The sequence below is a fragment of the Capricornis sumatraensis genome, chromosome 4 (assembly GCF_032405125.1).
Source record: "Capricornis sumatraensis isolate serow.1 chromosome 4, serow.2, whole genome shotgun sequence".
NCBI lineage: Eukaryota > Metazoa > Chordata > Mammalia > Artiodactyla > Bovidae > Capricornis > Capricornis sumatraensis.
This window is the reverse complement of record NC_091072.1, coordinates 59709738-59734088: the sequence shown is the minus strand read 5'-3', so window position 1 is coordinate 59734088 and position 24351 is coordinate 59709738. Positions and strand designations below refer to the sequence as shown.

General features: G+C 35.8%; 1 protein-coding gene across 1 annotated transcript in view; it reads right to left on the bottom strand.

Annotated features, from left to right (window-relative positions):
- The window catches only part of LRRIQ1 (leucine rich repeats and IQ motif containing 1), a 200692-nt gene that overhangs the window by 9112 nt on the left and 167229 nt on the right, over window positions 1–24351 (bottom strand). Inside the window, exon 23 of the mRNA XM_068972048.1 lies at window positions 1032–1155. Coding sequence (XP_068828149.1) covers window positions 1032–1155 — 124 coding nt within the window. The remainder of the gene's footprint in view (window positions 1–1031; window positions 1156–24351) is intronic.

The window sequence follows — 24351 nt, the reverse complement described above, 5'->3', positions numbered from 1 at the left end:
TTGTTCCCTCAAAATTTATATGTTCAAATCTTGTTTTCTCAAAATTTATACATTCAAATCCTAATCTTTAATACCTCAGAAAATTACTATATGAAGACAAGGCCTTGAAAGAGACAATTAAGGTAAGATAAGTTCAAAGAGGTGGGCCCTAATCCAATATAACTGGTGTCCTTGTTCAAAGAGGAGATTAGAACACGACTGAGCGACTGAACTGAACTGAACTGAACAGAGGTGGAAGGATGGTCATGTGAGCAGCCAGTGAGAAGGAGCCATCTGCAAGCCAAGGAGACAGACCTCCAGAGAAACCAAACTTGCTGACTCCTTGATCTTGGACTTTCAGCTTCCAACACTGTGAGAAAATAGATCTCTGCGCTCTAAGCCATGCAATCTAGTATTTTGTTATGGTAGCCCTAGAAAGCTAATACATACATTAATATAACAAAAATTAATTGATTACTTATTAGGTTCAAGGCACCTTTCTTTGCTGCTAAGGGACATCAACATTTGATAACATCAATTTGAGAACTCACCTCTATCTGGTGAGAAAGAGAGATATCATCTCACTGTAAAGAGGAGGGAACTAAAATATTGAGACATAACTGAAAATCAGTTACATGACTGGTAAAGTGGCAGGATTGGGATTGAGTTTAATTTTAACTGCCAAACATAAATGATAGTAAAAATAACAAAAAATAAAATACTACAAACACCAATACCGATGATATTTATAAACAATTAATAGATACCATGCATTTTACTTTATAAAGTAGAATCATTTGTGTGGTTCATCATCACCATCAATCATTTGTGCTGATTTTTAAGCATTACAGAAACCAAGTTCTTAAATATTTTACAGTGAAAAACATAGTGATCAAATCTATCCTATATAAGAGACCATTTATAGTCTGGTAATGTCGTATATTGGCCTTCAGCTATATAAAGTCATGTTTGTTCTAGCATAATTAACCTAGGTTTCACTTTTCAATATGTGTTTGCAATACAAAAATCTGATTTCAGGGAGATGACCTCACCATTTCACATTTCTGGAGCCAGTCGTTTCAAGAACCCCAACCTGTGTATGAAGCCATTGGTATGTATATTCTTTACTCCTTTCATTTGCAGTAGTATCCTTATACATACATTCTTCTTCATTATCTAGGGAAAAATATGAAAACATTATTTGTTTTTTAAAGAAATCAAGTTTTGGCCAAGCAGCTTAGTCTATGCTAACAATTTTATCACAAGAAAGAGAAAAACAAGACAGGTCATGGGAGCTAAATCATCTGTAAGAAAAATACCGTCAGTCACTTATAGATTAAGTAGTTTTCCTGTTTGAGCTTCAAACCCACCTATTTTGAAAAGCAGAGCTGTTTTAATGAAACCAACATCCTATAGGGCTTGTTTTTTAGTGTTTTAGTTAGAAAATAGAAATAATTATTTTTGGTAGACAGAATTTAACATCTAATTGTTCTCATACAATCTTATCCATATGAAGAATTTATAATTTATATTGAGGATATTCAAAACAGATTTGTAATTTTGTATAAAACAAAACTTGGTTTATATAAGCTAGTACAATATGTAAGTTAGGAAAATCATTTATATTAGGTTTAGGAAACCTGTGCTAATGCCATACCAATGATTTCAAAGATGGAGAGGGAGAAAGGCTAACAATGAAGATGAGTATGGAAACTATGCAAAAGGAGAAATTATGCCACGTGAGAATACAAGGTAACAAATATAAAAGAAAATAAAATAGTTTAAAAAAAAAGAAAAAGAAAAATCCAACCCTTATAGCTACACTTAAATATAGTATATGTATTTATATTAGTTCAAATAAAAAAAAAAGGATCTGCAGACATTGCTGACACATCAATGCCTCACACTTGAGTTACAGTGAAGACCTGTTGTTCTAGAGCACTTCTCCGTGGACTTGATTGTTTAGATGGCTTCTTTGTTGGTGCCATCACCATGCTTAGGGACATGTTAGCTTTGTAGGGTTCACTGACAGTACACCAGAGAGGGGGTACCTACTGAAAGGAGCTCATGGTAAGTAAACTCACAAGAAATCTACAATTAAAAATCTGGTATTTAAAATGTCAGTTTATTAATTTGAACTATTCTTTCAACTGGCTTCACCTAGCTTAAAACTCAACATTCAGAAAACTAAGATCATGGCATCCAGTCCCATCACTTCATGGCAAATAGATGAGGAAAAAGTGGAAACAGTGACAGATTTTATTTTCTTGGGCTCCAAAAGCATTGCAGATGGTCTCTGCAGCCATAAAATTAAAGGATGCTGACTCCTTTAAAGGAGCTATGACAAACCTAGACAGCATATTAAAAAGCAGAGACATCACTTTGCTGACAAAGGTCTGTATTTAAAACTATGGTTTTTCCAGTAGTCACGTATGGATGCGAACACTGGACCATAAAGAAGGCTGAGCACCAAAAAACTGATGCTTTCAAATTGTGGTGCTGGAGAAGACTCTTGAAAGTCCCTTGACAGCAAGGAGATCAAGCTAATCAATCCTAAAGGAAATCAATCCTGAATATTCATTGGAAGGACTGATGGTGAAGCTCCAATACTTTGGCCACCTGATACGAAGAGTCGACTCATTGGAAAAGACTCTTGATTCTGGGAAAGATTGAGGGCAGGAGGGCAAGGGGATGAGAGAGGATGAGATGGTTGGATGGCACACTGACTCAACGAACATGAGTCTGACTAAACTCTGAGAGATAGCCATGGGCAGGGAAACCTGGTGTGCAGCAGTCCATGGGGTTGCAAAGAGTCAGGCACGTCTTAGCGGATGAACAATTCTTTCACTGTAGATCTTCAAACATAGAAAGTAATCTTTTATTTGCAGGTTGTTTGGAGGACAAATGAGACATGCTGTGAAGCTTATTTTGAATGCTAGGTGCATGGGCAGAGACACATTCACATATGTATACACACTCAGCATCTATTGTTTTGACTATGTTAAGGCAATACATTCATCATGACTTTTTTTCCTTAAAATTTGCTGTGGTACTAGTGAAATGACTAGTTTTCAGTCCAAAGAGATACAAGGTCCAGTTCTCAGAAAAGCTACAAGTCAAGATGTTTATTTCTCTAAATTACATTACTTAACTTCCTGTTAACTTCTCATGACATCTTACATTTCTAAAACAGTCATATCCCTTGTTTCCTCCGTGCGTGCTAAGTTCCTTCAGTTGTGTCCAATTCTTTGTGACCTTATAGACTGTAGCCAGGCTCCTTTGTCCATGGCCTAACCCAGGCGAGCATACTGGAGTGGATTGCCATTTCCTTCTCCAGGGGCTCTTCGCCACCCAGGGATCAAACCCGTGTATCTGTTGGCAGATTCTTTACCACTAGCACCACCTGGGCTTCCTGAATTTAAGCCAATCACTCCATAGTTGCAGAGCTTCCCTGACAGCTCAGTTGGTAAAGTATCCGCCTGCAAGGCAGGAGGCCCTGGTTCAATTCCTGGGTCGGGAAGATTCACTGGAGAAGGGATAGGCTACCCACTCCAGTATTCTTGGGCTTCCCTTGTGGCTCAGCTGGTAAAGAATCTATCTGCAACGCGGGAGACCTGGGTTCGATCCCTGGAAAGGCTACCCACTCCAGTATTCTGGCCTAGAGAACTCGATGGACTGTACAATCCATGGGATTGCAAAGAGTCTGACACGACTGAGTGACTTTCATTTTCACTTTCTCCATAGTTGCTGAACTGAAGGAGCAATTACTCTGCATTTAAGGGCTGACCACTGAATTCATGAGCAGACACCATTTTAATAAACGGCCTTCTTTATACAGAAACTAAAAAAGAGACTCAAACAAAGGGAAGATTTGGGCTTATCACCCTGGTTACTGCATGAAGCACTAAGTTTCTTTTCCAGCAGAGTCCCAGGGTTTTATCTGCCTTTCTTGGTTGATCAGACCAAATGGTGAACCTATGGGTGCAATGACAGAAAGGAATGACAGAGAGGAATCAGTGACCCTGATAATCAACTCAACTCACAATTGGAACTTTACTTACTCTTGATATGTAGCAAGTGTACTTTTAGCTAAAAATAATGCATCTTTCTGCTTCTGAAAACAGAGACATATACTTGCAATAGCCCCCTTTTAAAGTGCTTATTCTGAAAAGTTTTCCTCAATTCTACAAGAACACTCCATAAACCCTAAGTGATTTTACATCAGACTCAGTCCAGTTTCTCAATAATCATCCTCGAGTAAAGATTAGAGATTTCACTGTAAGAGTCCAACTCATATTAATTCTTTTAACCTGAAGGCATGGATTGGTAGATTGGCATGCATTCAGTGTCAAAAGAGAACTAGCATAGTGGTGACATTGGCTGGATAGATCCAAGCACACTGCCATTCAAATGCTGCAGGAAATGATTCTGGCAGGTGACTTTTGCTACACCATTTCAGGATTACCCCTGTCACTGAGGAGAAAGTAGCATTTACTTCTTGAAGCTTGCTTTTAGCATTTTGTTTAGGAAGAATAATGGTGCCAGGTTTACTTACAGACCTTTATCATTTTCTAGTTCAGTTCAGTTGCTCAGTCGTGTCCGACTCTTTATGACCCCATGGACTGCAGCACGCCAGGCTTTCCTGTCCATCACCAACTCCCGGAGCTTGCTCAAACTCATGTCCATGAAGTCAGTGATGCCATCCAACCCTCTCATCCTCTGTCACCCTCTTCTCCTCCCACCTTCAATTTTTCCCAGCATCAGGGTCTTTTCAAATGAGTCAGTTTGAGTTGGAGTATTGGAGTTTCAGCTTCAGCATCAGTCCCTTTCAATGAGTATTTAGGACTTATTCCCTTTAGGATGAACTGGTTGGATCTCCTTGCAGTCCAAGGGGCTCTCAAGAATCTTCTCCAACCCTACCATTCAAAAGCATCAATTCTTTGGCGCTGAGCTTCCTTTGTAGTCCAACTCTCACATCCACACATGACTACTGGAAAAACCATAGCTTTGACTGGATGGACCTTTGATGGCAAAGTAATGTCTCTGCTTTTTAATATGCTGTCTAGGTTGGTCATAGCTTTTCTTCCAAGAAGCAAGTGTCTTTTAATTTCATGGCTGCAGCCACCATCTGCAGTGATTTTTGAGCACCCCCCCCCCAATAAAGTGTCACTGTTTCCACTGTTTCCCCAACTATTTCCCACGAAGTGAATGGGACCCGATGCCGTGATCTTAGTTTTCTGAACGTTGAATTTTAAGCCAACTTTTTCACTCTCCTCTTTCACTTTCATCAAGAGGCTCTTTAGTTCTTCTTTACTTTCTGTCATAAGGGTGGTGTCATTTGCATATCTGAGGTTATTGATATTTCTCCAGGGAATCTTGATTCCAGCTTGTGCGTCATCCAGCCTGGCATTTCTCATGATGTACTCTGTATGTAAGTTAAATAAGCAGGGTGACAATATACAGCCTTGATGTATTCCTTTCCTGATTTGGAACCAGTCTGTTGTTCCATATCTGGTTCTAACTGTTGCTTCTTGTCCTGCATACAGGTTTCTCAGGAGGCAGGTCAGGTGGTCTGGTATTCCATCTCTTTAAGAATTTTCCACAGTTTGTTGTGATCCACAACAAACTATGACTATGATGGCATAGTCAGTAAAGCAGAAGTAGATGTTTTTCTGGAATTTTTCTAGTTAGACGTCCCAAAAAATCCTTATGATTTTAGAAGAAACACCTTTCTGCCTGCAAAATGCAATCTACTACCTACCTACTATTCTTTCTATTTTTCTAGGTCTTCGTTAATTTCTTGTACCATCATCCTAAGACAAAAGTTCTCTTTTTGATCCATGCTCTCCCCTAGTTACTACAGTCTATATATGCTGTTTTTACTTCAGGACACACATTCTATTAATTTTATTTAAATAAATTGTTAAACTCTTTTACTACATAAATAACACATTTTCACAACAGTTAACCTTAAAAATACTTAAAAGTAAAAAGTCAAAGGAAAGAAAATCTACAAAAAGCCCACTATTCAAAGATAACCACTGAATAACACTCTTCAGGCATTTCTTTGCAGTTCTTTTTTTCATAGATTTGTTTTATAACATTTTTTTCTATTAGTACTATAACCAATGAATTCTATGTAATGGAAATCTAAACCTGAAAATGTTTTTAAGGTATGATACCTATGATACCAACTTGTTACATGAAGGTTTTTAATTATTCTATTTAATCCATTTTTAAGGTGGAATTAAAGATAACATGTCTGAATTTATGAATATTTTGAGGAACATGGTATAATCTATATCATCAAATAGTTTACAAAACCTTTACCAATTTATCACAAGTTATATGAGGCTAATCATTTCATTAAGTCCCTAGTCAGCATTGGGATATTAAGTATTTTAAAGCTGTTGATACTTTGAGAAAATTATTGTCTAATACAGTCTTAATTTATATATTTCTATTGCTAGCAAAATTTAAAGTCATTCCATATGATTTCTTATCAATAATATATAAAGTATAAAGTGTCTTTCTTGTTCTTCCCAGTTATCTGCTGGATTCTAGTATTTCCATTTTTGCTTTCAACGGACCATTCAAAATCCTTTATCTGTTACCACTGGTGCAAATATTTTCTCCTGCTCATTGTTTGATTTTAATTTCTACTCTATTTTCAAAAGGGGCAAATTTTTCTCTAGGCATACAAATTTATCTACTTGCTAAATATCTTCTACACTATAAACCTTTTTCCTCTCATAATTTATAGGTTGTATCTCCCAATTTGAAAAATATGATACCTAAGATTTCAGGGACAAATTCTACACTCTTCTAATATTTTGTCTTTCACACCAAAATATATTGGTTAACAAAATCCCATTAAGAGAACTCTAACTCTCTCAGGCTACACTGTCTTCCCTTTTCATTCCCTCCTTAATTTACTGCAATCCGATTTTGTCAAACTGAAATTATCCTTACAATGAGGACCTTAAACCATCTTATCTACCAAGCACACTTGTTCCTTATCTTCACTGGCCTCTCTGCTGAATTCAATTGCACAGGACATTTTCTCTGTCTTAAAGCTCTCTTCTCTGTGAGACTGTGGAACATCAGACTTCAAGTGCTTCCTTTCTGGCTCCTCTACGTATACCCCCTCCGATGCCGATGCTTGTCAGTCTATAGAGTTTAGGAGTCCCCTATCCTCACCACCTCACTCCATGCCTAATGTTCTGCTGGCCTTTGATGACAGTCAACTGGATAACTAGATGGTATAGTGGTGGTTTAGTTGCTCAGTCGTGTCCGACTCTTGTGACCCCATGGACTGTAGCCTGCCAAGCTCCTCTGTCCACGATATTCTCCAGGCAAGACTACTGGAGCGGGTTGCCATTTCCTTCTCCAGAGGATATTCCTGACCCAAGGATCGAACCCAGGTCTCCTGCAGTGGAGGCAGATTCTTTCTCAACTGAGCTACAAGGGAAGCCCAGATAACGAGATACACAGTGTTTATCGCCTCATGGGGGTGGCAGCTTAGAGGACTGGATATCACCAACCTCTGTTTTGTTCCTGTTCTCAGATCCAGCTGAACTGCAGAATCACAGCGTGTTTTCATCATCATCCTAGCAAGTCTGCTTTTTCTCCTGACTCCCCGAGTCATTCAGACCAGATATTCTGGAGTTGTCCTTGGCTGCTCACTCCTTATGTAATGACATCTAATCCAGAATTAGGTCTAGTCTCCCTGCCAGTTGTCTCACTGATACCTGGCTCCTTCTTCTCATCTCCACTGCTCCGTTTTGAACAGGAGTGAGAGTCTCTGTTGATTGACTGACATCTGTGCTTCGGCTCACTGCAATATGGCTTCCTCCCTGTACCATTTCACTGAAACTGTTCACACCGAGATCATTAATACTGCTAGATCTTTGGGACTTTTTGAAGTTCTTACTGATTCCTCTGATATTATACATTGTGTACTTCTTCCTGCTCAAAAGGCTTATTTCCTCTGACTCTTGCTTAGTTACACGTGTCCTGTCTTTCTCTGCCCTCCTGTCTAAATCTCAGTTTCCTTCAAGGGTCCCTCTTCCTTTGGCATCTCTTCCAATCGCAGGATTCTTCTCTGGCGTAACGTCCTAGCCCCATCTTATTCTTTGGTTATAAGCTTCCTGTCAGAGGATATTCCTTCAAGTTCTTCTATTGCTTTCTGAAATGTATTTATCCAAAGCCTCTCTGCTAGGTATCCTACAGATAATTTAAACAGACTACGTAAAAAGCTAAACTCAAGTTTTATCCCATCTTTTCCAAGTTCCTATAATTCTACCATCATCGTCAGTGTAAAACTCAGAAACCTGAGTGTTGTACTGAACCAGTATTCTTTCTCACACTTCTAACTGCAGATTTTACCTCCTAAATTCTTTTCATTCTGTCAAATCTCTGGTATTTGCATGGTCACTGTTTTAATTCAGCCCACTATCATCTCTTCATCTCTTCTCAGTTACTGTAACAACATTCTCACTGGTCTTTTGCTTTTGACCTTGTTCCCACTTATATATCTCCATACTGCAAATGGTCTTTCTAAAGAACCCATTTAATTTGCACTTTCATAGGATGAATTCTTGGTTTTCTACTGTGTCTGGGTAATGTTCAAAACATTTTGCATGGCATACAGGCGTTCCTTATCCCTTCAGACACATCTTTTAAGTTCCTCCCTCAACCACCTAGATGTATTATAATTACTCAAAATGATCTCATTTGCCTATAGACATTGTGTTTGGGACTATATATTTCACCAATGGTGTTCTTACTTCAGGTCTTACTTTGGAATTTACATTCTTCAGAGTAATCTCCTGATCTTCCAACACTTCACTCCTTATTCAAACTAGGTTAGAGATATCCTCCATGGATAATATAGAGACCTCACGATAAGCATTTATTACATCACAATTTACTCTTCTAGTCATGTGTCAGTTTTATGTACTAGAATATACATTTTATAAGTGATACATAGTAGGATGATGTTCAGCAAATATTGGTAAGATTAAGGAATGATTGTCATAGTTGATCAATGTTCTCTAAGAAATGGAATTTAGATTTTTAGCATGCAGACAAACCTGTGTATTGTGGAGAATAACACATGTCTAAATGTGATTAACTTTATTATTATAATAGGAACTTTAGCTCTGAAAGTTGGAATTAGATTGGGATAAAACTGACAATCAAAGGTAGCAAATTAAAAACAATGTGTGTGTGTATATATATATATATATATATATATATATATATATATATATAAATGGCCACTTTATAAAATGTTGACAAAGTATACAATCCTAGAGAAAACCAGTTCAGCTTAAAAAAGTTCTCCAAAAGAAATTAGTCATTTTTAAATTAATGAAAACATTTTTGCTTCATGAAAAGCAAAATAAGTGTTCATTAAACTCATATGCCTCAAATTATTAAGTTTCCTAAATTTTCAATATAGCATAGTATCCTATACAGAGGAAGATTAGGATTCAATTATCATTTGGGGCACACATAAAGAAGTTAATGATTTATATTTTTAATACCTATGGCAACTTTCCCATGACTATTTTCTTTTCTTTTAATAGCCTTTCTCAGTAATATAATAAAACAATATTATTGGTTTCATGGATGGAGATGAGTTCATCTCTTTACCGAAAGCTTTTGGAGGACTTGGTGGCATGCTGAGCAAAATGTTTCATATGACAGAAATATTTTTGGTAACTTTGATAAATGGCTGATTCTATGTATCTTATGCTAGGAATAATAAAAAATATGATTTACATTATAAAGTATAAGTGGTATGCATGTGTTTGTTAAGAGCAATTATTGCATCATACCTCACAAATAAAGGACAAATAAAATTGGAGTTTGGCATAAACAGAATTTTAAATTCATTAACATCTGTATAAATACTTGTTGATAGGCTGTTTATGGCTTCTTCCTTAACCAATCCAATCTGTTGTTGGAAGGTTGACAGCACTGGCAAGAAACCAATAACTCTCTAAGAGCCATTTGTGTATGACAAGCAACATTTCTATTCTTTTAAAATATATTTAAATATATGTGCAATTGATCACTAAGGAAAAATGACTGTATGAATAAAGAGGAGGACTGTTAGTCCGAGAGCTTAAAAACAGAAATCTTGGGAACAGAGCCAAACTATATGTAAGGGTCAAAGGCTAATTGCAGCACTAATCACTCCTTTACATATTTCACTATATTTTATGGCAGAGAAGGCAAAAACGTACCAGGATAAAAAATACTTGCTAGTTTCTGACATTTGAATTACTTTTCAAAATTCATCTGTTTGGGGGTGTTGAATTTATAAAAGCAGAGAAAAATGAGAGTTACTAAATTACACAGTTTAAAATACATGGATTTTGTAAGATATAATTTTAATACTATGGAACTGCTAGCTTTAAGTAAATCCCTCTAGAATAATAGAATCACTCTTCTACAAAGTGGATATAGTTGTGCTTATTAAACAGTTATGCGTTCTGTACTCAGTTTATAGGATATGTTTTCCCATTTGTATTGTTCAGTTGAGCTGTACCTCCTCATTAATGTCTTTATAGTAGAGGCCCTAATACTACATAAAGAGTGGTTCTTTGGTTCTTTGGTTTCTTCTGTGAGAGCCACATAACTCAAGAAAATAGCAGGTCTGTTAACATATAATGTGTCTCCATGTTCGCTGTTAACCAGGGCTGAGGCTAGGATAAGGCAAGTGAGGCAAATGAGACACTTGCCTTAGGCACAAAATTTAAGGGAGTGCCGAAAAATCAGTAATCAAGATAAATAATATTTTAAAAGCAAAATTAGCACAAAACCCCATGATGAACAAAATATCAAAATTTTAAATGCCAGAATCTGTTAACAGTGCTGTGCCAAGCTCAACTGGAGCCTGAGGTGAAAGGGTAAATCAGTAGTGCCGATCCTTCTCTGCCACGTTATTGGCAGATGTACCCATTTCTAAGTAATACTAATAAAAGTATCAACAGGATATTGTTTTTAGACCTACCCCACAGCCATTGTCTAAGATTGCTTTCTACTGTTTTTCATGAATCAGGCACACCACTGATTTTTCCACTAGACAAGGCCCTGGATCTACCATATATAAGAAAATAATTATAAAGTAATCCAGTTCATAAAGCAAAGCTACACATTACCCATCTTTCCATCTACCTAGCAACTGATTTGCACATAGTCAGCTGACCTTTCACTTATTGTGTGTCATGTTGGGCAAGTTATTTATGCTGTCTCTGCCTCAGTGTTCTCCTCTTAAAATGGATATAATGACAATATAAAATAAGAAAATATATATAAGGTCACACATTTAGTATGGATTTAATAACTGTAGTCATTTTTCTTTAAGTGAAATCAACTCTGTTATGCATAGCTTTGATGTTCTTTTGACTGTCACAAGCTAAGACTTACCTACCCTGCAGGTGGGACTATCCATATAAGTTTCTAAATCCACGCTAAGATCAAGGTTCCAGGGGATGGCTGTCAGGGGGGAAGATTCCAGGATTAACCACAGAACTAGACTGAACAATTTTCTGGGACAGTCCAGGAAGTCCCTCTTTCCAGAATTCTAAGCCTGCAACAAGTATTTTTTAAATGTATTTTATGTCATAATAAATGAGGATCTTAGTGTGTCTTTAATGCAGAATTAATTTCCAAAAGATAAGGGTACACTGTCCTAATTGATCTGAAGTTATTTCAAATAACTTCAGCAATTGCTCAGTAATAACCATGAAGGAGGTTCCATTGACATGATTCTCTCCTGTTTCACTCTTCCAATTTAATTATCCTTGGAAAATATTCCTCTATCCAACCTAGACTCCCTCAGGGAGTGTTAATATAGTAGGTCATCCAAACCAGGGCCCACCCAATAGAATAATGATGAAACTGATGATGTAAGTAAGTTGGCTTTCAAAATAACATGGTTATAATGGCTACATAAATATTACTGCCTCCTTTTTTTGTTGTTATTTTTTTAAAAATATAGTTTAGACTTTAGTTCCCCGCTATATATATCTAAAAGTTCCTACTCTTTGGTAAAAAGACATCTCTAATTCATGTATATTGATTAATTGAGGGCCAAGTAGATGGTTAATTTTCTTTGTAATCATTGTTTTTGAATAGCTATAAAACAGAAGTGCTCTAATGCATATGTCTTTTCCATCATAGGGGACTGGAATACAAAAGTAGCAAATCAAGAGATAACTGGAATAACAGGCAAATTTGGCCTTGGAGAACAGAATGAAGCAAGGTGCAGGCCAACAGAGTTTTGCCAAGAGAGCACACTGGTCATACAAACACCCTCTTCCAACAACACAACAGGTGACTCTACACATGGACGTCACCAGATGGTCAGTACCGGAATCAGATTGATTACATACTTTGCAGGCAAAGATGGAGAAGCTGTATGCAGTGAGCAAAAGCAAGACCTGGAGAAGGTTTGGCTCAGATCACCAGCTCCTTATTGCAAAATTTAGGCTCAAATTGAAGAAAGGAGGAAAGCCACTAGGGCCTTCAAGTATGATCTAAATCAAATCCCTTATGTTACATTGGAGGTCATGAATAGATTCAAGGGACTAGATCTGGTCGACAGAATGCCTGAAGAACTATTGACATAAGTTCGTAACATTGTATAGGAGGTGATGGCCAAAACCATCCCCAAGAAAAAGAAACGCAAGAAGGCGAAGTGGTTGACTGAGGAGGAATTACAAATAGCTGAAAAAAGAAAAGAAGCGAAAGGCAAAAGAGAAAGGCAAAGATATGAACGTAGACTTCCAGAGAATAGCAAAGAGAGACAAGAAAGCCTTCTTAAGCGACCAATGCAAAGAAACAGAGGAAAACAATAGAATGGGAAAGACTAGAAATCTCTTAGAAAATTGGAGATACCAACAGAACATTTCATACAAAGTTAGGCAGAACAAAGGTCAAAAATGGCAGACCTAACAGAAGCAGAAGAGATTACAAAAAGGTGGCAAGAATACACATAGTAACAGAACAAAAAAAGCTCTTAACGACCCAATTAACCAGATGATGTGATCATTCATCTAGAGCCAGACATCCTGGAGTGTGAAGTCAAGTAGGCCTTAGAAAGCATTACTACGAACAAAGCTAGTAGAGGTGATGGAATTCCAGCTGAGCTATTTCAAATTTTAAAAGATGATGCTGTGAAAGTGCTGCACTCATTATACCAGCAAATTTGGAAAACTCAGCAGTTGCCACAGGACTGGAAAATGTCAGTTTTCATTCCAATCTCAAAGAAAGGCAATACCAAGGAATGTTCAAATTACTGTACAACTGCACTCATTTCACATGCCAACAAGATTGTGCTCAAAATCCTTCAACATTGGCTTCCACAGGAGGTGAGCTGAAAACTTCCAGATGTACAAGCTGGATATAGAAAAGCAGAGAAACCAGAGATCAAACTGCCAACATTTGCTGGATCATAGAAAAAGCAAGGAAATCCCAAAGAACATCTACCTCTGCTCTGTTGACTATGCTAAAGCCTCTTACAACAAACTGTGGAAAATTCTTAAAGAGATGGGAATACCAGACCACCTTACCTGCCTCCTGAGAAACCTGTATGCAGGACAAGAAGCAACAGTTAGAACCGGACATGGAATAATGAACTGGTTCAAAATAGGGAAAGGAGTATGTCAAGGCTGTATATTGTCACTCTGCATATTTAAACTTAAATATAGAGAGCACATCATGAGAAATGCGGGACTGGATGAATCATAAGCTGGAATCAAGACTGCAAGGAGAAATATCAACAACCTCAGATATGCAGAGGATATCACTTTAACAGCAGAAAGTGAAGAAGAATTAGAGTCTTTGGATGAAGGTGAAAGAGGAGAGTGAAAAAGCTGACTTAAAACTCAACATTTAAAAAAATGAATATCATGACATCCTGTCCCATCAATTCCTGGCAAATAGATCGGAAAACAATGGAAACAGTGACAGAGTTTATTTTCTTGGGCCCAAAAATCACTGCAGATGGTGACTGTAGCTGTGAAATTAAGACATGCTTGCTCCTTGGAAGAAAGCCATGACAAACCAAGACAGTGTGTTAAAAAGCAGAGAAATCACTTTGCCAACAGTGGTCCATATAGTTATAGCTATGGTTTTTCCAGTAGTCAGGTACGGATTGAGAGTTGGACCATAAAGAAGGCTGAGCACCAAAGAATGTATGCCTTCAAACTGTGGTGTTGGAAAAGACTCTTGAGAGTCCCTTGGACTGCAAGAAGATCTAACCAGTCGATCCTAAAGGAAATCAGTCCTGAATATTCATTGGAAGGACTGATGCTAAAGCTGAAGCTCCAATAGTTTGGCCAGCTGATGTGAAGAGCTGGTCTTTTCATTGGCAAAGACCCTCTTGGTGGGAAAAATTGAGGGCAGAAGGAAAGGGTGGCAACAGAGGATGAGATGGTTGGATGGCATCACTGACTCAATGGACATGAGTTTGAGCAAACTCTGGGAGGCAGTGATGAACAGAGAAGCCTGGCATGCTGCAGTTCATGGGGTGGCATATTGTCAGACACAGCTTAGTGATTGAACAACAATAATACATTCTGATATTTTTTCATTGATTATTTGATAATTTTCTGCATCTGATGATTTCAGTATTTGTCAAACTTAAGAATACAGATATGCTTCTGTTAGAGGTAGAGATAACATCATATGAAATACTGAATATGTATTAAAAAGTATTGCTTGTATTATAAAAAAAAAAAACTATAAGTAAAAATAACTTTCTTTCCCAATTTGATTGACAACATATGAAAGACTACTAAACCTGGACCCAGACTTATTGTTTTCCATTAGTAATAACTTAAGCAAGTATCCTATTGCCTGCTGAAGATTTAAGAATTTTCTAAATGGATACTCATTAATGAAAGATTTTTTTCTTTTATTATATTATCCTAGAAAGACAGAACTTATTTTACATAGTAGAATTGCATTTGTAAATGAATCATGGCCTCCATTCATGAAAAGCTTTGCTGATGTACTCCTGGCATAGTGGAGATAGAAGTTAAGGTAGAGATTACAGGTCTTCCCTATAAAATTAACTTCTAGCTTTAAACTGTTTATATACTTAGTGATCTGTGGAGATCCATGAGTTTGTGTATCTTCCTTGGTGCTTTCAGTGCTCTGGATCTAGGCTATTCTAGTAGGTGTGTAGTCTTATCCCAGTGTTCTTTTAATGTTTTCCTCTCCGTTTTTAAAATCAGGTTGGTTGGTTGGTTTCTTATTGTTGAGTTTTAAAAGTTTTTGGTATATTTTGGATAACTGTCAGATATCTTTTGCAAATACTTTCTCCCAGTCTGTGACTTGCCTTCTCATGCTTTTGATAGTGTCTTCTACAGAGCAGAAGCTTTTCATTATTTATTTCCTGAATCATGTATTTGATGTTATATCTATATGTTTGCCACCAAATTCAAGGTCACCTAGATTTTCTAATATGTTATCTCCTAGGAGATTTTAGTTTTGCATTTATGTCTATGATCCATTTTGAGTCAATTTTTGTGAAAGTATAAGGTCTGTGTTTAGATTCCTACTCTTTATATTTTTTCTTTTAATTTTTGCATGTGGAAGTTTTTAGTTGCTCTAGCACCAACAGTTGGCATGGCTTTTTTTCTCCATTGTTTCTTTGTTTCTTTATCAAAGACCAGTTCACTATATTTATCTGTGCCTATTTTTCACTTGTCTTTTCTGTTTCTTTGATCTATTTGTATATTCTTTTGCCAATATCACACTATCTTTGTTAGTGTGACTTTATAATAAGTTTTGAAGTTAGGTAACATCAATGCTTCAAAAAGTATTTTAAAATTAAAGTCTGAACTGCTAAAAAAAAAAAAAAAGGTAGAGAAATCCTCAGAAGTGAGAAATGATGACAAAACACAAATAAAAGAATGAATGAGTCTAAAGGTCTGCTGCACAAAATAATAAACTATAGTTAAAAATATTGCAATGAGTACTGAAAACTTTCTAAAGAAGTAAATTTCTCAGGTGCTTTCACTACACACATACAAAATAGTAACTATATGAGGATACAGTAGTTGTCTTGGTTTTGTACACATTTGTCTCTATAAATGTATACCAAATAAACAGATTGCATACTTTATATATCCGTGTGAGGATACATGCTAAGTCACTTCAGTCATATCCGACTCTTTGTGACACCGTGGAATGTAGTCGACTAGGCTCCTCTGTCCATGCGATTCTCCAGGCAAGAATAAATGAGTGGGTTGCTGTGTCCCCCTTCAGGGGATCAAACTTGTGTCTCTTATGTCTCCTGCATTGGCAGGCGGGTTCTTTACCACTAGCACCACATGGGAAGCCCCTTAAATATATATACATATATAAAATTTTTATTAACATGAAATTAAAATTAAATGTTAAAAAATTAGAAAAAATACAAAAAGAAAATTTGTAAGTGTAGCAAGTGACTGCGTAGGAGTTATCTCTCCATGGTAAGTGGGGGAAAGAACTCTTTAGTAACTGGCTGAAGCAGTCAAAAATCTTTCTGAGTTGGACAGGTTAAACTCACACCTCTAAAAATTTCCCATTAATCTGGATCTAAAGAACACAAACTAATTATAACAAAAGTCATTAAACACCTTGGAAATAGTGAGAATCAGAAAAAACAAACCATAGAATCAGTCCATTGCATCATGAAGGCAGTAGGTTATCAGATACAGGATAAAAATAAACATCTTTAATTTGATAAAATACACAAAATATTATGTGTCCATATACATAAAATAGTTCAGAAAAAGCATTAAAGCAATAAGAGGTGAGTAAAATTAGGAAGCTCTGAAAAACCTGGTAGCAATTCTAGAAATGAAATATGATTGATAAAATCATAACTATAATTGACATTACAAACTTCACAGATGGAGTAAACATAAAATTAGATTAACTGAAAAAAAGTTAGTGAACCTGGTTTACTGTCATTAAGCATTATTTATAATATTAGCCATTAAATTCCAGGGACAACACACACTATTTTTGATTGTTACCTAGTGTTATAAATCTGAGATTTACTCAGAATTCACATGATCCAAAGTACTGGCATTTTTCTGTAGAGACTTAAGAAATTATTTTGTCTTCTGGCTCTATAACTCAAAATAATATATTAGTGGGTATTCTTAACTCTTATGAACATGGAAAGCACTCAACTGTGGTCTCAAACAACCCTAAAATCATCAGTTGCCTTAGCATTATAGTGCATAGGGCACAAGAATCAACTTGGCAGAAGGGTCTTGATTGTCATTAACTAGCTGTTGCATCCTCAGAAAATCACTCAACTTTTCTGAATTTCAGTTTTCTGCCTTAAAAAATGATGTGTGTTTCCGTTTTGCTATGAAAGAAATGCATTTTCATTTGTGAATTTATCTCTGAATGTAGTTAGAGTGAAATCATAAAGACTAATTGCCTATCCTTAGGCTAGTAAAAAATACAATGAGTTCTGGTAAATATCTATACTAAGAAATCGATATCTAAGATCTATTCTTAATATTGTGTGGTAGCTGCCTAAGGAGAAAAGAGGACAGAATGTAATTTGTTGGGCAACCAGAGTACTCCCTAAGGACTTCCTGTATCTCATTGTGTCTTCACAACATCCTGGGAAGAAAACTATAATTATCTCTCCCCTCACTTTTCCTGGAGAATAAAACTAAAGTTTTGAGCTTATGTAAGAGGCATATAAATTTGAACCTACATTTGGCTGACTCCAAAGCCCACAGTGTTTCCACTTCATCAAGAAGCCATATTTTCCCATGAAATTTCCCTTAATGTCAGATTTCTGAATATGGAAATAAGTGACATTTAAAATGGTCTTAATATACCAGCTGTAATAAATAACACAGAATTTCTTTTTCTCTTGTGGATAGCTTTTGGAAAATAAGGAATAATTTTGAAATAAAATTTTCCATATTTTGTCTCTGAGGAATTTGTCAATTTCTTCTAAACCTATTCAAATGTTAAATTACTGGGATAAAAAAGAACAATGGACCTTCCAGCCATAGGAAATTATGTATGAGTTGGTCAAAAACACAGTAATCTATAATGCTATACTTTTCCTATCATAAATGCTTTATGAAGAATAGTTTTTTCACACACCTGAAGAATAAATAAACTTGTGACTATCTATAAAGCATAGTTTCTGTCTACGCTCTCTGAAAAACTAATTTTTAGCTTCATGTGTTTCTATGCTACAAAAGAATTGTAAAACCACATATTTTGACCTAAAGGTACTAGAACTTATTGATGCCTCCTTTTTTGTCTTCTCCTTTTAAACTTAAATGTGAATAGTTTAGCTTAGTGTTTGAATTAGTTTTTCAATTAAGAAAACAATTTTGTAAAGAGAAAACTTTTACAAATTGAACACTCACAATCATAGTAACGGGACCTAATATTTGGTTAGATGGACCGTAGCTCTAGGGCGGCTTTAGTCTGAATTCTAGTAGAAGGAAAGGCGAAGTAAATCATTGGTTTCACATTTAAAACTGACCAGGTGGTCCTGTTGTGAGAGAGTTCTCCAGTTCTGAACATCCCTGAAGTGTGGCACTAACTAACTAGCTTTTTGCTCCTGACTATTTGAAGCTGAAGTTCCAATACTTCGGTCACCTGAGGTGAAGAGCAAACTTATTGAAAAAGACTGAGCTGGAAAAGATTGAGGGCAAGAGCGGAACAGGGTAGCAGAGGCTGATATGGTTAGATAGCATCACTGACTCAAAGGGCATGAATTTGGGAGACAGTGGAGGGCAGAGAAGCCTGGCTTGCTGCAGTCTGTGAGATCACAGACTTGGACATGACTTAGCGACAGAACCACCACAATATTTTTTCAAAAACATTTGTATACCCAACAGCCTTAGAAGATAGTGACAGTGTCTCCTTTGAGGCAAAGGGTAGATTTTCTGGGTGTCCAGTATAAGATAATGTCTTCTCATCAGTAAAAAAGGCGAGTTAATTTGCAAATCATTTTAAAGTATTTGAACTTCCTAAACTTTCTCAGTTGTGACCTAACCCTGAACTGAGTTTCTCAGTTGTGACCTATACCTACCTTGAGCTCAGTATCCACCTGGACTCCTTCATTTTAGTCCTGTTGAAATTTAGGGGCAAAGGGAACCAACACCAACAGTCTAGTGCTCAGGCTGCTTGTTGTGAATAATAAAGTCCTTTGTCCCTGACCTAGGGATCTTGTATCCTCTGCCAGCATTCACAAAATGATGTCAGGCTAACTTTCTACTTGAAAGAAGGATCAAACCTCAAACTCTCAGAGTTGCTGACATAGAGAAAGTTTAATTTCACAACCTAAAAGGAATTACCAATAATGGGTATATATAAGTATATAATGAATCATTGCTGCTTTATGAAATGTTGCTTAAGCTTGTGTGTACTTTTATCCCATTCTTTTGATTGACTCTTTTAGTGGGAATGCAGTTAGTAATCACAAGTGTACAATTATTGCTTTTTAGCTTTACCGCAGTTTTAAGGAATACTTAACTTACAATATTCTAGAACTAATAATGTGTCAAGTTTGCCTGGCTGTGGCTATGATTTTAAGACAACTGTTATGTGAATTAGCACAAAACTTATGCCAAGAAACATTTTCTAAAGCAGAGAGAGAAACAAAAAAAAGTCTTGAAATCATGGAGACCTTGGCTCAAATATCAAAATTGCCATTTCAAAGGTTTGTATCAACCAGGAACATGAAATGGTAGTAATCTTTTTTTATTTACAATACTCAAAGGATTTCATAATTTTGCTTCACAGATTGGCAAGAAATATATCCTTCCCATTTTATAACTGATAAAACTGAGATTTTAAAGAGGTAACGACCAAATTTTCTGCTTCTTAATTCAATTCTTGCCTTACCACACTAAGCTATACTAAATTTGTATCATTCAGAAATGATAGGCAATGTTTTAGCAATGTATTTTCCAATATAGTAAAATACATTGAAAGCCAACTCTGGTTACTATTTCCTTTCCATATATTGAGAATCTTTCAGTTGTATAAGATCCCTTGACTTTAGGAAAGATGCTTATAGTGAGTACCTAGAAGGAAAACAAAAGGTAAAATTGGTGAAACAAAGTACAGAAATACTTCTTGGCAAAAAAAGAGCTATTGAGTTTTATGTTTACAAGAAAATTTCAAATGAAAGATCCACATTGCAAGAAGAAAAAATTCATAGATATGAAATATGTTGGTAAAATCAAACATAAATTGACAGTATAAATAACACAATAACATCTCTAAAATTAAATTATGTCACAAGTAAAACAGAGAAATATTAATATATAATTTAGAATTGAGCTAAGTTAAAATGTCCTATGATTTTTATATTCCCTAGAAAGACTAAAAGATTGTGTTAACTTCATATGTTAAGATTTCCAGAGTAAAAACTAAAAGGAATATATATGGATAATAGTATTTCCACATTAGTAAAAATAAGACAACAGAAATAAAAGAAGTATTTAATCCAAAATGAAACAAAGAAAGTAAAGAAAATGAATACGGGGTATTTAGGCTAATAGAAAGCAGAAGATAAAATACTATTTCAAACATATCAGTAATTACATTACACATAAATATTTAAATAACTCAGCACATAACAATTGTTTCTAAATTAAAACAAAACAAAATCCAAAAGCCAAACTTAAATTACAAAGGTGCAATATGGGTGAAAGTGAAAGGATATCACAAAATAAAACTAACCAAAAGAAAGCTGGTGTTATCATAGTAACACAAGACAAAATAGACTTTGGGGCAAAAACAAACAAAAACCCCCTAAATTTGCTAAATATTTACTGTGCTCAGGTGCTCAGTTGTGTCCGACTCTTAAACATCATTAAACATTAGTGTTGTTTCAAAATGATAAAAAGTTCATTTGACCAAGAAGATAAAATACTTTTAATTTTAAGAGTATAATAAAACCTCAAAAATAATATAAGGTGTCTTCTCAGACCACAATGAAAATATATTAGAAATCAATACTGGAAAGATAACTGTAAAGTTCCCAAATACATGGAGATTAAACAACACTGCTAATCATACGTAGGTCAAAGAAATAATCTCAAGAGAAATTAAAAAAATATTTTGAGTTAAATGAAACTCTGAACTAAATGAAAATAAAACGAAAACTTACCAAATTTTTAAAATGCAGGAAAAGCAGTACTTATAGGGAAATTCACAGTAATGAATGCATTTATTAGGAAAGCATGCTAAGTCACTTCAGTCGTGTTCAACTCTTTGCAATGCTATGGACTGTAGCCTGCCAGGCTCCTCTGTACATGGGATTCTCCAGGCAAGAATACTGGACTGGGTTGCCGTGCCCTTCTCCAGATATTAGGAAAGAAGAAAGATCTAAAATCAGTAATCTAAGTTTCTACTTTAGGAAATGAGAAAAAATGAGAAAATTAAATTCAAAATAAACGGAAGAAAAGAAATAGTAAGAATTAGAGAAGAAAGCAAAGAAGTTGGAAACAAGGAATTAATGGAGAATAGCACTGAAACCAAAAGCTAGTCCTCTGAAAAAGTCAATAAAATCAATAATAGCTAGGAAATTTGAGAAAACAAAGAAACAAAGAACACAAATTACCAATGTCAGAAATAAAAGAGTGGACATCACTACAAATCCCATGGGCATTAAAAGAATAATAAACATATGCCATGAACAACTCTATTCCACAAATTCGATAACCTGGAAGAAATGGACCCATTTCTGAAAGACACAAACTACCATAGCTCACATAAGAATAAATAAACAGTCTGAATAGGCCCATTTCTATCTGAAAAAATTAATCGATACAGATTGAATCATCATCTATACAGAAAATCTAAAGTAACTAACAAAAAACCTTCTGAGGCTAGAGTGATTATAGCAAGGTCGCAGGATCTAAGGTAATATATAGAAGTCAGTCACTTTCCCATACACCAGCAACAAATAAGTAGAATTTGAAGTTGAAAACCAATATTACTTACGTTGATATCCTCGAAATTAAAGGTTTTAGGGATAAATTTAACAAGATATATACAAGATCTAGATGAGGAAAAAACTACAGAACTCTTAGGAAATAAAGAACTAAATAAATGGATAAATATTCCATATTCAGGGATTTGAAGATTCAACACTGGCAAGATTTCAGTTTTTCCTAACTTGATCTATAGATTCAACAAAATCCCAGCAAGTGATTTTGTGGATGTTGGCAAACTGACTCTAAAGCTTATATGGAGAAGCAAAAGACGTAGAATAGACAACACGATACTGAAGGAGAAGAACAAAGCTGACTGACGTTACTTCAAGGGTTGCGATAAATCTATAAACAAAGAGTGCGGCATTGGCAAAAGAACAGACAAAGAGATCAATGAAACAGAGTAAACAGTCTGGAAAGAGACCCACAAAAATACGGTCAACTGATTTTGACAGAGGAGAAAAGGCAATACAATGGAGCAAAGATAGGTTTTTCAACAAATGGTGATAGAACAAGTGGACATCCACATACAAAAAAATAAATCTAGACACAGATATTACACCATTCACAAACATTAACTGAAAATGGATTACAAACCTAAGTGTAGAATGCAAAACTCTTAAAACTCCTAGAAGATAACACAGAAGAAAACCTATATGACCTAGGATATGGCTAAGACTTTTTAGATCCAACACTAGAGGCAGGATGTATGGAAGAAATAATTGATAAGTTGGAATTCAATAAAATTAAAAGTTTCTGTTCTGCTAAAGATAATGTCAACATAAAATAGACTGGGAGAAAATAGTTGTAAAACACTTATCTGATAAAGGACTGTTATTCAAAATATACAGAGGATTCTTAAATCTCAATCGGAAGAAAATAACCTGATTAAAAAATGAGCCAAAGATCTTAACATATACTTCACCAAAGAAAATATACAGATGGCAAATAACCATATCAAAAGATGCTTCACATCCTATGTCATCAAGGAAATGCAAATTATAACAGTGAAATACCACTACACACCTATCAGAATGTCCGAAGTCCACAACTGTCAACACAGACGCTGATGAGGACGCAAGACAATAAAACTCTCATTGTTTGTGGGAATGTAAAATGGTACAGTCACTCTGGAAGAGAGTTCAGTTTTTTACAAAAAGAAATATACTCTTACCAAATAATCCAGGAATCATATGCTTTGGTATTTACCCAAATGCATTGCAAATTCATGTCCACACAAAAACTTATACAATAAGTTTATAGCAGCATTACTTACAAATGCAAAATTTTGAAAGCAACCAAGATATTCTTCAGTGGGTGAATGGATAAATGGTGGCACATCCAGACGACAGAATATTATTTGGTGAAAACAAATGGAAAAATAACAAAAGAAAAAAAGAGATCAGCTATCAAGCCATAAAAAGGTATGAAGGAATTTTCAATGCTTGTTACTAAGTGAAAGCAGCTAATCTGATCAGATTACCTACTACATGATTCCAACTATGTGACTTTTTGGAAAAGTCAAAATTATTGATACAGTTAAAAAAAAAAAAAAAGATCCGTGTTTGCTAGGGCTTAAAGCAGAGAGAGGGATGAAGAGGTGGAGAACAGAGGATTTTTAGACCAGTGAAACTATTCTGCAAAATACCATAATGATGTTTACGTGCCATCAAACATTCTCCCAAACCTATATAACGTACAGCACCAAGAATGAACCCTAGCAAACTATGGACTTTGGGTGATGATGTGTCAAGGTAGGCCACTGATTGCTATAAACACGCCACTCTGGTGGAGGACAGTTATAGTGGGGGAGGCCGTGTGTGTGTGAGGTGTATGCAAATCTTCTGTACTTTCTGCTCAATTTTTCCATAAGCCTAAACTACTTTAAAATATTTATTTAAAATCCTTAAAACATTGTTTTAAAACTAGTATCTTAGTTTCTTGTGTGTTCAGTCATGTCCGACTCTTTGCAACCCCATGGCCCACCAGATTCCTCTGTTCATGGAATCTTCCGGGCAAGAATAATGGAAGGGGTTGCCATTTCCTACTTCAGGGGATCTTCCCAACCCAGGGATCATACCCATGTCTCCTGCATCTCCTGCACTGGCAGGTGGATTATTTACCACTGAGCCACCTGGGAAGTCCCATCTTAGGCAAGCTGTATATAAAGGTTTTAGTTCACTAAAACTAAACTGAAATAGAAATACTGTCTGAAGTAGAAATCTCTTAACAGTTACCATGGGAGCAGAAGCTCAGCAGCCCAAGACTAATAGATGATAAACTGTAGTGAGAAAGTACATTTCTGATATAGCTGGAGGGATATTTGGAGGTAGAGATGAGATTTTAGCAGTAGAAACAGTTATAG